Source organism: Rhinolophus sinicus, linkage group LG05 (genome assembly GCF_036562045.2).
Source record: "Rhinolophus sinicus isolate RSC01 linkage group LG05, ASM3656204v1, whole genome shotgun sequence".
NCBI classification, from domain to species: Eukaryota; Metazoa; Chordata; class Mammalia; order Chiroptera; family Rhinolophidae; genus Rhinolophus; species Rhinolophus sinicus.
The window spans coordinates 148,706,454-148,721,044 of NC_133755.1; the positions used below are offsets into that span (position 1 = coordinate 148,706,454).

The 14,591-nt window shown below is 35.0% G+C and overlaps 1 protein-coding gene and 1 long non-coding RNA gene across 2 annotated transcripts in view; one reads left to right on the forward strand and one right to left on the reverse strand.

The window, feature by feature from the left end:
* LOC109452190 (uncharacterized) overlaps nucleotides 1–14,591 on the reverse strand; it is a 39,957-nt gene that overhangs the window by 19,619 nt on the left and 5,747 nt on the right. Inside the window, exon 2 of the long non-coding RNA XR_002138107.2 lies at nucleotides 7,224–7,376. This is a non-coding gene — a long non-coding RNA (uncharacterized LOC109452190). The remainder of the gene's footprint in view (nucleotides 1–7,223; nucleotides 7,377–14,591) is intronic.
* FABP7 (fatty acid binding protein 7) lies at nucleotides 9,821–13,888 on the forward strand. The gene is made up of 4 exons (XM_019740961.2): nucleotides 9,821–10,253; nucleotides 10,701–10,873; nucleotides 11,515–11,616; nucleotides 13,527–13,888. Exons 1-4 carry the CDS (start codon nucleotides 10,181–10,183, stop codon nucleotides 13,575–13,577), a joined length of 399 nt encoding a protein of 132 aa, XP_019596520.2. The 5' UTR covers nucleotides 9,821–10,180; the 3' UTR covers nucleotides 13,578–13,888.

The following is a 14,591-nucleotide window of genomic DNA, read 5'->3' on the forward strand; positions in this document are numbered from 1 at the left end:
GTTCCTTCTCCATTTTCCAATTCTATCCTCAGAAAAAATTAAAAATATTTTCTATCTCAAAATTTTACTTCAATTGTCGCGTCCATTGCAACACAGGCAGTGAGAGAACAAGAAGGGGAGGTGAAAGTTGAAGAAAGAAACAGAAATCAAAAAAGTTATAAAACAGGGGGCCAAGGGTCTCCCAGCCTCAAAGGACTGAGAGCCCCAAATCAGGCCGCCTTCTGGCTTTTATTGATATACATACAAGAAAGTAGTATTGTTTTCTTCACAGTCTGTGAGTCTCATACATCATACCAGAAAACTAATTCAAATCAATCACCCCTGCCTGCAAACAGCCGGAATCCAAAGTCCCATGATGTCTTCACAATTATGGTATGTGCCTCCCCAGGGACAAATCCTTTATGCTAAAACTTATTGATAAGAATGGAAGGAGAACTGTTGTTATCCATCATTGACTCACTTCCCAAGCAGGTTGTGGGAAGGAATATAGCCACATAGGCAGAAGCTCTCCTTAGCTGGGGGAAGGTGGGGGGCTGTGCCCACCTCTATTAACCCCGTGAATTCTTCTGGTGGTCCCCGCGTGGTTGCACCTGGCTTGGGTTGTTCCTTCCGTGAGGAATCTTACCCATCATTGTCTGACCAGCCATCTTTTGGGGGCCAAACAGAAAGACATGAGGTGTAAGCACAAAGGTGTAGCAAAGTCCCTGAAAGGAACAGTCTCACAGACTCTTCTTTCTTTAGGGAAAGGCACGAGGGGACAGACAGTTAGGCTGCTGCATGACAACATTCAATAAAATTTTGTTTGCCCTGAATTAGAATCCTGAATGCATCTGGGTAATTACCTCATGAGGTATTAGGTATGAAACCCCTAAAAGACAATAACTTCTCTGGCAGTGTTTCTATGAAGTTACTCCGACAACAGACCAACATAATATAGAAATATAAAGTAATCTTGGGACATTAGAAAAGGAAGGCACCTAATAGATGATCCAGAGTAATAACCATCATTTCCAGATTATCATTCAAATGGTAAAGTGATAAGATAAATCATCTATTGATAAACATACAGATAGTCAGTGGAAGAAACCTTGTATTTTGAACATGACTAGTAATCTTTCAAAGTCAAAACAAGAAAATCTTCTCATAATAGGATTTTAATATAGGGCAATCAAAGATTATTATATTAATTTGTTTAAGTAATGGATTTGCACAGATTTAAGATTAAGAATGCTAATCTCTGGGTTGTGAAGTTTTGCTTTATTTTGTTTTTGTTTTAATTATTTTTGCAACCCAAGGTTATCTTGAAGAGAGTAAAATGATTAAGAACACAGAATTATGTGTAGAAAATAAACACGTTACTGAAAGAAGTGACACACTTTTGAATAAATGGAGCTAAAATCTTATGATCTCTAAATTGAAAGACTACATGTAATGATTCAATCCTTTCTGAAAAAAACTTACGAAATTTAATTCAGTTCTGATCTGTTAAAGTTTAGAAAGGAAGATGTTCAAAGAAACAGGATAATCCTTTCCTGAGGAATTCCCAAGAAATCCCAAACTGAGGCATTACTTCAATTTGTACACCCTATATCCTCTTTGATAGAAACTATATGCTTTCACTTGACATTGTATGTCAGAACAATAGCAATTTTGACCTGGCTTCTGATCTTCCCGTCAGGGAAGGTGTGTGTGTGTGTGTGTGTGTGTGTGTGTGTGTGTGTGTGTGTGTGTGTGTATCTTTCCTATGAGATGAAAATTAGTGCTTTAAAGTGTTTGTCATTGTTCAGAATCTGGACTGGATCCCAAGGATTTTGAAATGCATTTGACAGCAAACCTTGATCTTGTCTCAGAGCAGACACAAGTCAACTAGGCTGTTAAGACAGAAGTACAAAATCAGAATTTCCAAATTTGCAAGATAAATATAATCGTAGAGTAAATTGGGTTCTCAAGTCCACTGCGAAATGCACACTCTTCCTGCGGACAAGCGACCCATGAAAACAGTTGTGAGAATACTGTTTGATTTACTTTCAAAGAGCAAATCTCTTCTACGTTCACATATAATGAAAAAAAAAATTGTGTCACTTTTTTTTTTTTTTTTTCAAAAACTCTGTGACTTTGCTTTATATTTATTTGGCATCGAAATGCTACAATGGAAAAGATTATGGTCAGCCATACTTCTTATAACATCTAATGCATCTTTTCTCTGACTGAATGTTTATTGGATTTTTTCCTTATTTTTTATATTTGTTTCTTTGAATTATATTTGATTCAAAAATATCACTAGAATTAGAGAGCTTGGTTCTCTTTTCATTTATTTCATCAAATGCTGCCGCATTGTGATCTATATATACTAATGCCTATTTTCAGCCACAGCAAGTTTTCCTCAACTATAATTTTGTTTATTACATATCTTATTCCAATTGTTTAGATGTTTTTGTAGTTATTAGGCTAATTATTAGGTATTTCTATTTGCTTCATGTTTAACATTTCCACTTTTGCTTTTCATAATGTCTCTTCATTCTGGAAATTCTCTTCAAACGGTATCATTCTATTTACTATGGTCTCCTTGGTTAATCTAATTCCTTCGTTTAGTTATTAATTTCCTTGAATCTTTTGATCACCTCAAGCTTATTTTTGAATCTCAGCCTTTTTATTTCCTTTTCATCTGGGTCATCTTTTTTTCTTTTTTTAACTAAATTTGCTGCCCAGATGGCAATTGGTAAAACCCTCCTCTCAGATAGAAGAGCTAGCTTAATTTAGCTTAGCTAGAAGATGGGTTGATAGGATCAGCTACCAGCTATGAAATAACTGTGAAATTAATTGGAATATTCTTCTGCCCTCACTGCCTAAATCTCTGACACTTTGACATTTTATATGCAGGAAAAACTACCATATTTATAATTTACTGCTTTAAGTGGTTTTTAAGTATATGTTCAAGATTATAGCAACTTGTATACAGAAACCACATTTATTAAGGTGCAATATACTACTTCCAATTCTCTAATTTCAAGGGGCTGGAGGGAAATAGAAAGTGCAGGAAAGAGGGAACAGAACTACTTAATAATAGTTCAGATAGTTAAAGACTCAAATGTTAAAATTTTGAAACTCTTGGTAGAAAATATAGGTGGTTATCTTTTGGACCTTGGATAGACTGTTTCCTTAAACAAGACACAAAACACATTGACCATAAAAGAAAACATTAATAAATTTAGCAATATTAAAAGTAAGGTGTTTGGGCCATAAAAAGCTACATTAAAGAAAGTGAAGGTTACAATAAGATATTCATGCTATCCACACTTTAAAATGATCAGGATAAATAATACAAAATAAGAAAAGAACAAACAACGGGAAAATGGGCAGATGACGAATAGGCATTTTACAGAGGAAAAGACCATAAACCAATGAACACATAAAGAAATGTTCTCTTCATCAGTGATTAGGAAAATGTAAATTAAGACAAAATTAATTATCAATGTAAATGCTTCTTATTGTTCGACATTAAAAAGCTTGCCAATACTAAGTTTTGGGAGAGATGTGAATCCCCTGGTGAGGGCCTAAACTGGTGAGTTCAGGTTGGAAAACAATTTGGCATTATCTTCTAAAATTGAAGGTTAACTTATGACCCAGAAATTTTAATTCAAGATATGTACCTCCCAAAAAAAACTATGTAAAAGTTAATGTTTAAGATATAATATAATGGTGTAACACAATTTATAAAGATAAGAAAACTACAATAATATATATTTTAGGAAAATATATAGCTACACTAAAAATAAAGCAAGCACATGTGAACACAAGATTCAGGAAGATGGGTATTTTGGGTGGGATGAGCAGGGAAAGGATGCAGGAAAATTGTGGTTGCTGACAAAGCCCTAGGATTTGTTTTGGGTGGAGGGTTCACTGGTGTTTGTTTAGTACATTAATGAAAATAACTAATTCTGTAACTAACCAAGTAAATGAAAGTTGGCCCTGTATGGACAAATGATAAGATTATGACATTAACCAATGAGGATGGTTAAACTAACTTTGTGTTCCAGATAACACCCAGAATGCATTAGAATCTTCTCTTAAGGAAGAAGCTTTAATAATCAATCAATACTGTGGTCATGGATTGACAGGTATCAAGGAAATAAAAGAAATGGTTAAAGCATTCTGGATTAGAAATGAATAGGAATTTGGTTGTAGGAAAAAAATGGGAAAAGGAATGAAGATGTTATACCATTCAAACAAAGTTTTTTGGTGCTTTTGCAATGTAAACTTTGTCTTCCCAAAACTTTAGAAAAATGTGCCAAATTTGCAAATATCTCCTGTCAGTTGGTTTCTCTGTGAAAACAAAAGAAAGAGATTTCTGTCTAACATGGTACTTCTATCTGTCTCACATGGTACAAAACATTTTGAGCATATGAGGATTACCAGGCCATACCCTGAAATTTCCCATTGCTGGCAGCGACAGGAATCTGGAAGCAATCCATGAAAACTCACCTCAGGAAATTCAAGGATAACCTAATGATGACGTGGACTTCCACAGAACATGTTACCTATGCACCTTCAATTTCACTTTAAATATTACAGATTAGGGATGAAAGCAGTGTATACACGCTAAGATTCAAAAGTCTTTCAAAATTTCTGCTTATTTATAATTTATAAATTATATTTATAAGAAAAATTATAATTTATGTAATTATATCCCTTTGCAAGCGCTATTGTGTAAAAACACATAAACACACAAAATGCATTACTATATATGTTTTACAGAGTCATTTGACTTTCTCCAATAATGAGCACATTCTTATATATATTAGAATGTCAGAAAAATAAAATACAGTTAGTGAGTGTATTTACGTTCCAGAAACACCTTAACTTACTACAATTTCTCTGTAAAATCCATGTGTTTATGTCACAAATGTTAATATCAGGATATTAAATATTTCCAAATGGATAGGAAATTAATATGAAAACCATAAAATTTATTAAATTCTGGCATTTTCTTAACAACTTAAATGGAGGCTCACCCTTCAGCAAATTAATGGGTACTAACATTTGCAAAGTTATTTCTGTGTGCTTGAAAACAACAGCAAAAATAATATAATAATAGTGTCAACTGATTTTTCTAGCTTATAAAAGATGCTTTGGAAATGAAAAAAATATGAATTACTACCCCAATGTTATTTTATTTTAACTTTACATTACTAGCATTTAAAGATATGCTTATAATATAGGTGCAATGCTTTCCAATCAGCTATTAGGTAAAAAATACCACAAATCTCAGTGGCTCATTTATAATTTATAATGATGTTATTGATCAAACTATGTCAAGGGCAACTCCAATAAATTATCTTGAGAATGATGTGTTGCAAAGACTTAAAATTTAGATGGAAAACATTTATTGAAGGATTCTGTTTCTTCTATAAAATGAGTATGAATATATTTTATTCATCTGAAGGTGCAGGTTGACCATATGCTCTTGTGAGATAAGCCTTTCCTGTGTCCTCAGAAAAGTCTCAATATAAATGAACAGAGAGCTGATCAAATTTATGAATCCTGGAAATTTGTAATATTATTGAGTATACTCTCCATTGCAACACAGAACTTTACATGTTAGCATTGGTTTAACATACTTCATCCTTAGGATGGTTGGGTCATGTTTCTTCTTTGCTGAGTGTGAAATAACACATTATTTTTAATGTGGTGACACCTTGGTATGAATCACATACAATTTCTGCAATCATGGGTAGGGTCAATGAACTAGTAGTATTTTTTGTCTCCTATTCTTATTTTGTATTTAGCTTTGAAGAAATATTAGAATGAAAATTTATTAATAAGATTTTGACAGACTGGAATATACTATTTATTTTATAAATCATAACTCATTAATGCATTAGCATACGCGTATGTAGGATTTCAACCTAAGATCTTGTTTTTCACTACAAAGTCGTCCAGCATTACCCCAGACCACCTATATCAAAATCTCTTGGATACCCTTGAAATCTGCATTATTATGAATCTCTCCAAGTGATTCTAATGATTATTCAGTTTTAAGAATTACTACTCTAGAATATTCTAGACATACAAGATCTCTATTTTTTTTTTTTTAATTCTCCCTTATTAACAAATGCCCTTAAAACATATCCAATTATTTCTGAATAGTGGATGGGGTGTGGTAGATTGACTCACCTGACCTCTGCTCTCACTGCCTTCTCTTGCCCTCTCTGCTTTGCAGAGACAGCAGAGAGTAAAACAACATTTCCCAAACTCCCTTACACTTAGACTTGATTTAGGCCATGCCTATCATAGGTACTTGTGTAAGACTTGAATTCAAAATTCAGTTAAGTGGTGGGAGAGGATGTACCCAAGACATCCATTTTGCCATTGAGATCTGGCCCATGTGGTGTGGCTCTGAATGAACCTCCCTCATTCCTGGATGACAGTTAAGGGAGGACATTTCTGGAGCCAGCAGGTAGAAAAACAGCTTCTTGATTCCTCAGCTTCGTGATTATAGTAGAGATAACAGTTTCCTTCACAGGCTAGTTTCTGTGATGTGGTTTTATGTTCTGGGAGTATTCCTGAAAGCTCAGCTCAGCATAAAACCTAGTCCTTCAATTACTCTAAGAATTTCACCAGCATCACATTCCCTATATTTTGCCCTGTTTCTGTTAAAAATAGCTAGAGTGGTTTCTTTAGTCTTCAACTGATGCCATATTAATACCTTATTAATACCTTTTATAGCTATCTGTCTGGTAATCATTACTCAAAGCTTACTTTGGCATTTCACATGCAAAGTTAACAACAGAGATCTTCAAAGATTATAAGAAACATCTCCCCCTAAAAAAAGAAAATCTTCTACATTTTTTATTTACTAATGATAATAACCCATAATAAGCAAACCAAAGGATCCACTGAAAGAACAATTTCCATGCATACTCACTGGCATCAACCAGGTTTCCTCACACAGGCATGTCACAAAAGTCTCCTACTCTTGCATTTAGTAAATCCATCAAGCATTTGGATGTTTTCTCAGACCGTTCTATGTGTTTTTACTTCAGAGAAAAAAAACACACCCTATAAACAATGAGCATTAATTTCTGCCAAAATTAACATGACAAAAGTGAGGAAGAGTTTTAGATATCCTTCCTGGGTGGTTATATATGCATAGGTTACAAAGAGAGAAAACATTTGCATAGAAATTTGGAAAAGGCCATATGTAAAATAGTTTAAATACTTACTTTTTGAAGTTCTCTCATTCTCTGTGTTCACTCTCTATATTTGTTCATATCTTTAACATTTGTTGAATGAGCACTGTGGACTTTATACTGGACTTTTACAATGGAGAAAAAAGAACAGAGGTGCTAAAATAGATGCTTCAGGGAATTTGCATTCTAATGGGGGAGAAAGATATTAAACAACTGATTACTAACATATTTAATTAAAATCACAGTATGTTTAAAAAGACAAATGAAACCATGGGGTGACTTAATTGGGGTTCTGATTTAATCTTCCTTGAGGAAATAATATTTGAGATAACCTCTAAAAGACAAGCATAAATTAACTAGGGGGCTGAAAGGGAGAGTTTCCTTGACAGAGTTGTGGCATATAAATGGCCTGAGGTGAGAAAGTCCCGAAACTCTTTTATAACAAATCTGGAACAAAATTCTCTCCCAAGTCATTTAGTCAGACATAGAAGTGGGTAAAAGTTTTCCTCTATATTTTATGCCCAAGAAAATACGGAGCATGGAATACTTACGTAATGGGAAGTAAAGGGAGGAGAAACTGCAGAAAATAGAAAACAATGAGAAGGACATTGGAAAATAGTCAATACCTCATCAGATTGTCTTTATTAGCTTGTCATTCTCCAGTAGAGGAATACAATGCTTCTTTTCAAGAATATATCACACTTGGAGGTACATCTCCTCTCTGGTTTTGTCCACATTTTAAAAAGTGCAATAATATAAAAAAATTGACCACACTGAGGGACATATAATTTACAGGTTTCTTTCCACACACACTCCCCCATCAAATTCCATTACTCATATCGCATTAACCCCGGCTTGAAAGTTGGAATCTTCATCTCTCCTGACACCTAAAGCTGGTTTAGCGGGTTGATTGTTTTTTTTTTTTTTTTTTTGGGGGGGAGTATGATGATAGGTGTGTGCGTGACAGATGGCTGAGCCCCTAGGGAGTTTTGTACCACTATTTCAGCAAAAGGGGTTGTCTGATCTTATCTATTACTTATCATGAGACAGATTGCAATCACATTGTGTAATTACATATTTCCAACTATCAAAATATTCCATTATCATTTTATTTTGTGCAATGTAGTAACAAAAAGCATCTCAGACAAGTAGTTTGAAATGTAATTTAATCTCTCTTGGTGCAGACCCTTGGGTATTATATAAGAAATACTGTCATGGTCTTGGTTAGATTAGTTTGCTCAAGAGCAGTGATAAAATGTGTTACTACTCTCTGTTTTCGTAAGAAGAAAAACATCACCATAAAGTAGGTGCCAGGAGATTCAACCCTATGAGGAATTTTTTTCCCCCGGTTTTCTGAAACCTAGGAGCAATTTATGATTTTGCTGTGGTTTTTATAATACAAATGTATCCACAGACTTAAAAAAGGAAAGATGTGATAAACTGACACCTCTTTCAGAGCTATTGCCTTTATGTATTAACAAATGGCAATAAGGACTCTAAAGAATCAATTATAAATATTTTTTTAATAGTGAAATAAAAGGAAGACCAGATGTGAGGAAAGATTGAGTTTGTGTTAAATGAGCACTTTTGAGGTACCTTTGAGACACTAAAGTAGACTCCTGGAGCTGACAGATGGAGTCAGATGTTTTGAGCCTGTCTTGTGTTTGGAGTGGACAGAAGTTGAAAGGCAGTGAGCTGAGGTTTAAATAGGAAAAAAGAGAAAAGCATGGATTTCCAAATCAGATTCCCCTGTTCTGTCCCCACAAAAGGGAGGAAACCTGCTTTTCATTTATGGTCTACAATGGTAAAGCAGGAAGAACCTCTCAGTGAAGGGGAAGTTCGAGACCTTCTTTAAATACTATACTTGGAACCCTTGAGGTATTGTGCCAATTATGGGGTACCCCGAGACAGGACAAAGTGAAGTCAAAGCTCTTATGAGTCTCACTGCTCCTCCACTTTCTGACCACCCCCATTGCCAACCCCTAACTTAAAGGTAGAGTGCATTTATGTAATTGTGGCCTCAGAAAATCAAAAAAGTTCTACAGTGCAGGTCATTTTAAATCTTTACCAAATGGTATTCTGTCCAGTTTCTCCACATGGATTATATAATCTGTTGAAGGAAGTTAAAAAAAAAAAAAATTTTTTTTTTCTTTTTGTATCTCATTAGTGAATTCTAACCATACTCTTCTTTAGGTCCCTTTTCCATCTCAGTCTGGTTCTCACATTCTTAGAAAGAACAATGGGATCTTTAAACTCAGTTTGTGTTGGGAAGAGGCCAAAATTAGTTAGTGTCCCATTGATAGAGCAGCCTTTAGCTGTACAGTCTAGGGAAGGCATTTACCCCTCTCTTCCTCCTGTTTTCTTAGTTTGGCATATTCTAGCTTGTATTTTGTTCTCCCTGTAAATATGAGAGAAAATAAAAGGCACTATTCAGCCTTTTTTGTCTAAAAAGTCTGGCATTTCAGTGGTTTTCTTTAAGGGGGGGTCCTCATTTGTAACCAGCTTTGCCATGAACGGAAATCAATCTGAATGTCCTATTGTGCATCTTTTTTCTTTCCTCACAGCCTGAAATTTCCTTTGCCAAGTTTTCAAGCTGAACCTGAAAGACCCTTTCTCATTTTCCCGTTCCCTGACTCCAGCTCCATTGAACCCTCGCAGAGCTTTCTCAGGCAAAAGGGCTGCTGGGTGAGGACTGGATGGAACTCGACCTACTCCGCTAACCCAGTAGCCTGAGCCAATCACAAAGAGGATTGGAACCTCACTTGAGCCTCTCGTCCCATCCCTCCCCCTGCAACAGCCTCCGGAAAGGACTTGGGAGGGTGTGTTTGCAATTTAAATCCTTGGCTTTATGCCCACTTCTTTTCCAAATAAGAAGGCAGGAGCTGCTATGAGGTGCAAAGGGGTCTTCTGAATTGCAGTGGCAATAGGATCCAAAGGTCGTCGCTCCTGTCTATTTTATTTGCTTTGGAAGCTAACGGGACAGGGCAAGGATGGTGGAAGCTTTCTGTGCTACCTGGAAGCTGACGGACAGTCAGAACTTTGATGAGTACATGAAGGCTCTAGGTGGGTAAAGATAAGATGTGCTGTTCTCTTCTTGACCCCTGCAGCTTCATATACTTGCAGATTCCTTCTTTCACCCCTTAGATTGGCAAGCGACAAAGACAGATCACATTGTGGTAACTGGATCCTAGGCTATGCCTTTCTCAGGGAGTGGGTTTTCAATGTGGCAGTTGCCTGCTTTCTTGCCCAGGGCCAAATATTGGTGGTCTGTGGAGAAGTGAAGCTTTTTCTGTGCCTTCGCTGTTTTCCCTTCAGCCTGCACTTATTATTCGTGCATCCAAATAAGCATCCACTTAGTACAGCTTAGTGGCTCTATTGTGTGATTAATGGTCTAAATGTGCTCTAATGAAACTTACACTTTAGGACTTGGATTCCAAAATAGGAAAACAGTTTCCTGCTTTGTGAGCTATTTTGGAAGTTGCAGCTGACTGTATTGCTTCCCTGTTTTAGGTGTGGGTTTTGCCACTAGACAGGTGGGAAATGTGACTAAACCAACAGTGATCATCAGTCAGGAGGGGGACAAAGTGGTGATCAGGACTCAAAGCACATTCAAGAACACAGAGATTAGCTTCCATCTGGGAGAAGAGTTTGATGAAACTACTGCAGATGACAGAAACTGTAAGGTAAGAAGCCACTTATTCTCTGGGGTGGGGATGCGGAGGAGGGAATAAAAGAGAGAGATTCCTCATGCTACTTTTTTTAGATGATGGCAAGTGGAAAATGTTCTCAGTATTTCAACACACAGAGAAGGATGTCAGGGTTAATTTGGCATTCTAGCACACATTAGTTTTGTTCTAAACAATGGGTTACTTATAGCTTGAATCTTGAATCTATCTCTTACCATACGTCTTCACATTATATATCAAACCTTTCAGAAAGTATTTAATAGCATTCTTTTGAAAGAACAGATGCATTTTATTTTATCTCTCTGATTGCCTTGGATTGCCTAAGTAGATAGCTTGCCTCATTCTAAAGTTTTGTTTAAAGGAGAAGGGTGACTGGTCCTAAAACACTTGTTCAGGATTTTTATTTCTAATATATAAAGTGTTTGCATCTAGATGTACACATTTCAATTAAATTATGAATGACTCGAGTTTACAGAATAAGGACTCTAGAAACAACAGAGGATATGGTACTAACATGATAATTAATTGATCACAATTTATTCAGTGATACAGCTCTTTCAAAAATCACTTCACTTGATTTCCACATCAGAAATCAGATCTGTACCTATTACTGTTCTGTATTTTGTTGTTGCTCTCAGTCTATTGTCAGCCTAGATGGAGACAAACTCATTCATGTACAGAAATGGGATGGCAAAGAAACAAATTTTGTAAGAGAAATTAAGGATGGCAAAATGGTTATGGTAAGTAATGGAATTCTCCCTTCCTTGAGTTTTACCCCTCTCCCTCCCTCCTCCCCTTCTTCTGATTCATTCCCTTCCCTCTTTTTCCCTCCCTCTTTTCCTCCCTCCCTCCCTTTAATGAGCTTAAGTCATTAGCAAGTTGCCTTAACCTTGTGTAAAACAGAAAAAAAATAAAAAAGATCCTAGCTAATTGTTTCCTCAGCTCCGCTTCTTTAACTATAGAAAAAGAAAAATTCTTAGTGAGGTTAAAAAAAAGTTGCCATTGATTTAGCTAAAACCGTATCAAAGAAGAATTTTTGTGGGATTACTTCGAATGCTGATCCTCAAATGAAATCTAATTATAAAGTTGTTAATCATGAAAATATATAAAAAATGATTGATATTCCTATAAGATATCAAGCTTGCTGGATCTCAGAAAAATTACTTTATAGCTCTTGTAATAAATAAAAGATCTTTAAACATTTTTTATTTTAGTTTATAAAGGTTATATAAGTTCAGTGCAGATAATTTAAAATATAACACAAAAGTGTAACAAAAATATAAAAATTTTCTCTAATTTCTATTCAAAGAAAACAATTTTTATATTACTCCTTCCAGTGTATTTTTTAATGCATGTTACCTTTTACACGTATCTTTTACATGTACCTGTTCAATACTAATCATCATGTAAAAATTATAAAATAGAAAATAATTAAAAATAATTTCTCTGATGATGGAGTAACATCATAAACTGGGAAAAATGTTATGCCTTTATCTAGCTTCCCAGACGTATGTGTGTTTGTGTGTGTGTGTGTTTGTGTGTGTGTGTGTGTGTGAACTGAGTAATGGTATTTTGATCACACTGAAGTAGTCGATGTATCATTGTATCATTTTGGGTTATTTGGAGGGGTGGGATTGCTTTACATTTTCCTTCTAAGATAATAACAGAAAAGATTGTTTTGTTTTTGTTATTTAAGGAAATTGTTGCTTCCTGCCTTCCCATTAACTACTGCAATCAGAGTTGCTCTAGATTGAGACATAGGATTTCCATATTCATACATCTTTTCATGGGAGGAAGCGAGGTGGAGAGCAAAGGGACAGTTTTTCTTCCATGTTAATGAATATTTGCCCACATTTTTCTGCAGTGATTATCGAAAGAAAGGATTCATTTCTACAAGTTTTGATCTGAATTTTCCTTTATGCTTCACGTCCATTTTTTCCCCCGATACAGAAAAGTGGATAGCTCAGCTTTGGCTATATGACTGTGTTCAGGCAAAATTGAGTTCAAAAAGATAAAGCAATGGGTGATAATGGCACACTATTCTCTTGAAAATCACATCAATACATGAAAAGAGTGAACACCAAAAAAAACCCCTAAATTTTGTAAAGAGAGATTTTGTAGCAATTCTTCAGTTTGGATTTGACGTAAGAAGCCATGTTTCACATTATATCCCACCTAACCACCGAGGTGTACACAGGCTAAAGCATGACAGTCATGTACATTTACCTTTTCCTGCTGATGTTGTAACAAGTCATTGCAAATACCACTTGACCAAATGGTTTGAATTTTCTAAATACTCTTAGGTGGTTATCTAGGTCATGAATTGAAAACTTGATGAAAACCTACTACAGGTTTTATTCACTTTCAAAGCAGATATCTAACTTGCTCCAATTACTCTGAGAATTTAAGGCAAAAAGAATTATTTTGACCTGAATCTATATATATATATATATATATATTCACTTATTCACTCAATAAATATAAGGGTTTCTTTTTGTTTTAAGAAATGAGAAGCTAATACAGCATTTAATGCTTGTAAATGCTATCTTTCTTTTGCATAATATTTAAACCATACATACGATAATCTTTTAAAATGTCAGCTATGGATGTTCCTGTGTAAAAAGATGTGATTATCTTTTGAATCTTTCAGACTCTTACTTTTGGTGATGTGGTTGCTGTTCGCCACTATGAGAAAGCATAGGAAGGTTCCTGATCTGGAGCTGGAGAAGCTCTACTATGTTTCTGTTTTCTCAAGTCTCAGTGCGATCCTGCTATTACAGCATGGCTGATTGCTATTTAGAAGGTTATCCTTGGTGTGGAAGTGGAAAATGGTGATTTAAAAACTTGTTACTTTAAGCAACTAGCCCAATTTTGATCTGCAAACTTATCATGTCTTATAGTTTGCATTAAAATTTTAAGCTGCATTTTTTTTAAATTAAGAAGTGAATACATTTTATAATTTCCATTGGAATGTAAATCAAATTGAAATAAAAATCTTATACCCATGAGAAATTTTGTTGTTGTTTATAACTTCACTAATCTAGCTGGGAATTGTATATTAGAATTTCAAATAAAATAGCCTTTCTTTGGCATAAAGTGAGGCTGGAAAAGTTAGCACTTTGTTTAAAATACTAATTTAGAAAAATAAGCAGAAGCCTAGGGAAATGTGAATATGCTATAGTTTTGGTTGAAACTCCCATAGAGAATATGTGATGATTAAAATAGTTTGGCCAGGATGCAAAGAAGCATTGTCATGGTTGAGTTGCACAAATGACCTCTTGCTATTAGAAACAGGCAGACTAAAGAAGCAAAATGATACACATGAAAATGTCTTATTAAAAGGTAAATATAATCAAAATAACATACAATCAAAATGTCATATAATTCAAATTTCTTATTGAAGGGTAAATAGAAAAAGAGAGTGAATGTTATCCTGGATGATAAAGATGTGTCTCCATAAAAGTACATTGAGCTGAACTAAGTCAATAAGTCAATGCCAAAACGAAGTGTTTGTAGAATAAACAGAAAAGCATTCACATTCTTTGTGTGGGAGTTGTTGGAATTGAGTTGACCAAAGGACAGAAACTAAATATCTATCTGTTGGTAACTGGCAAGGGTTTGCATTTGTAAATACAAACAAATGTTATTTTATATTTCGCTATTTACAAAATGCTATTTATACATTTTCTCAAACCCACAATGTGAAGCAGGTAAG

Bases quoted from the DNA above. Each gene is read 5' to 3' on its own strand.
- FABP7 (XM_019740961.2), top strand. From the start codon at position 10,181: ATGGTGGAAGCTTTCTGTGCTACCTGGAAGCTGACGGACAGTCAGAAC. The intron at 10,874-11,514 runs GTAAGAAGCCAC...TGTTGCTCTCAG, and splicing joins CAGATGACAGAAACTGTAAG to TCTATTGTCAGCCTAGATGG. The intron at 11,617-13,526 runs GTAAGTAATGGA...TGAATCTTTCAG, and splicing joins AGGATGGCAAAATGGTTATG to ACTCTTACTTTTGGTGATGT.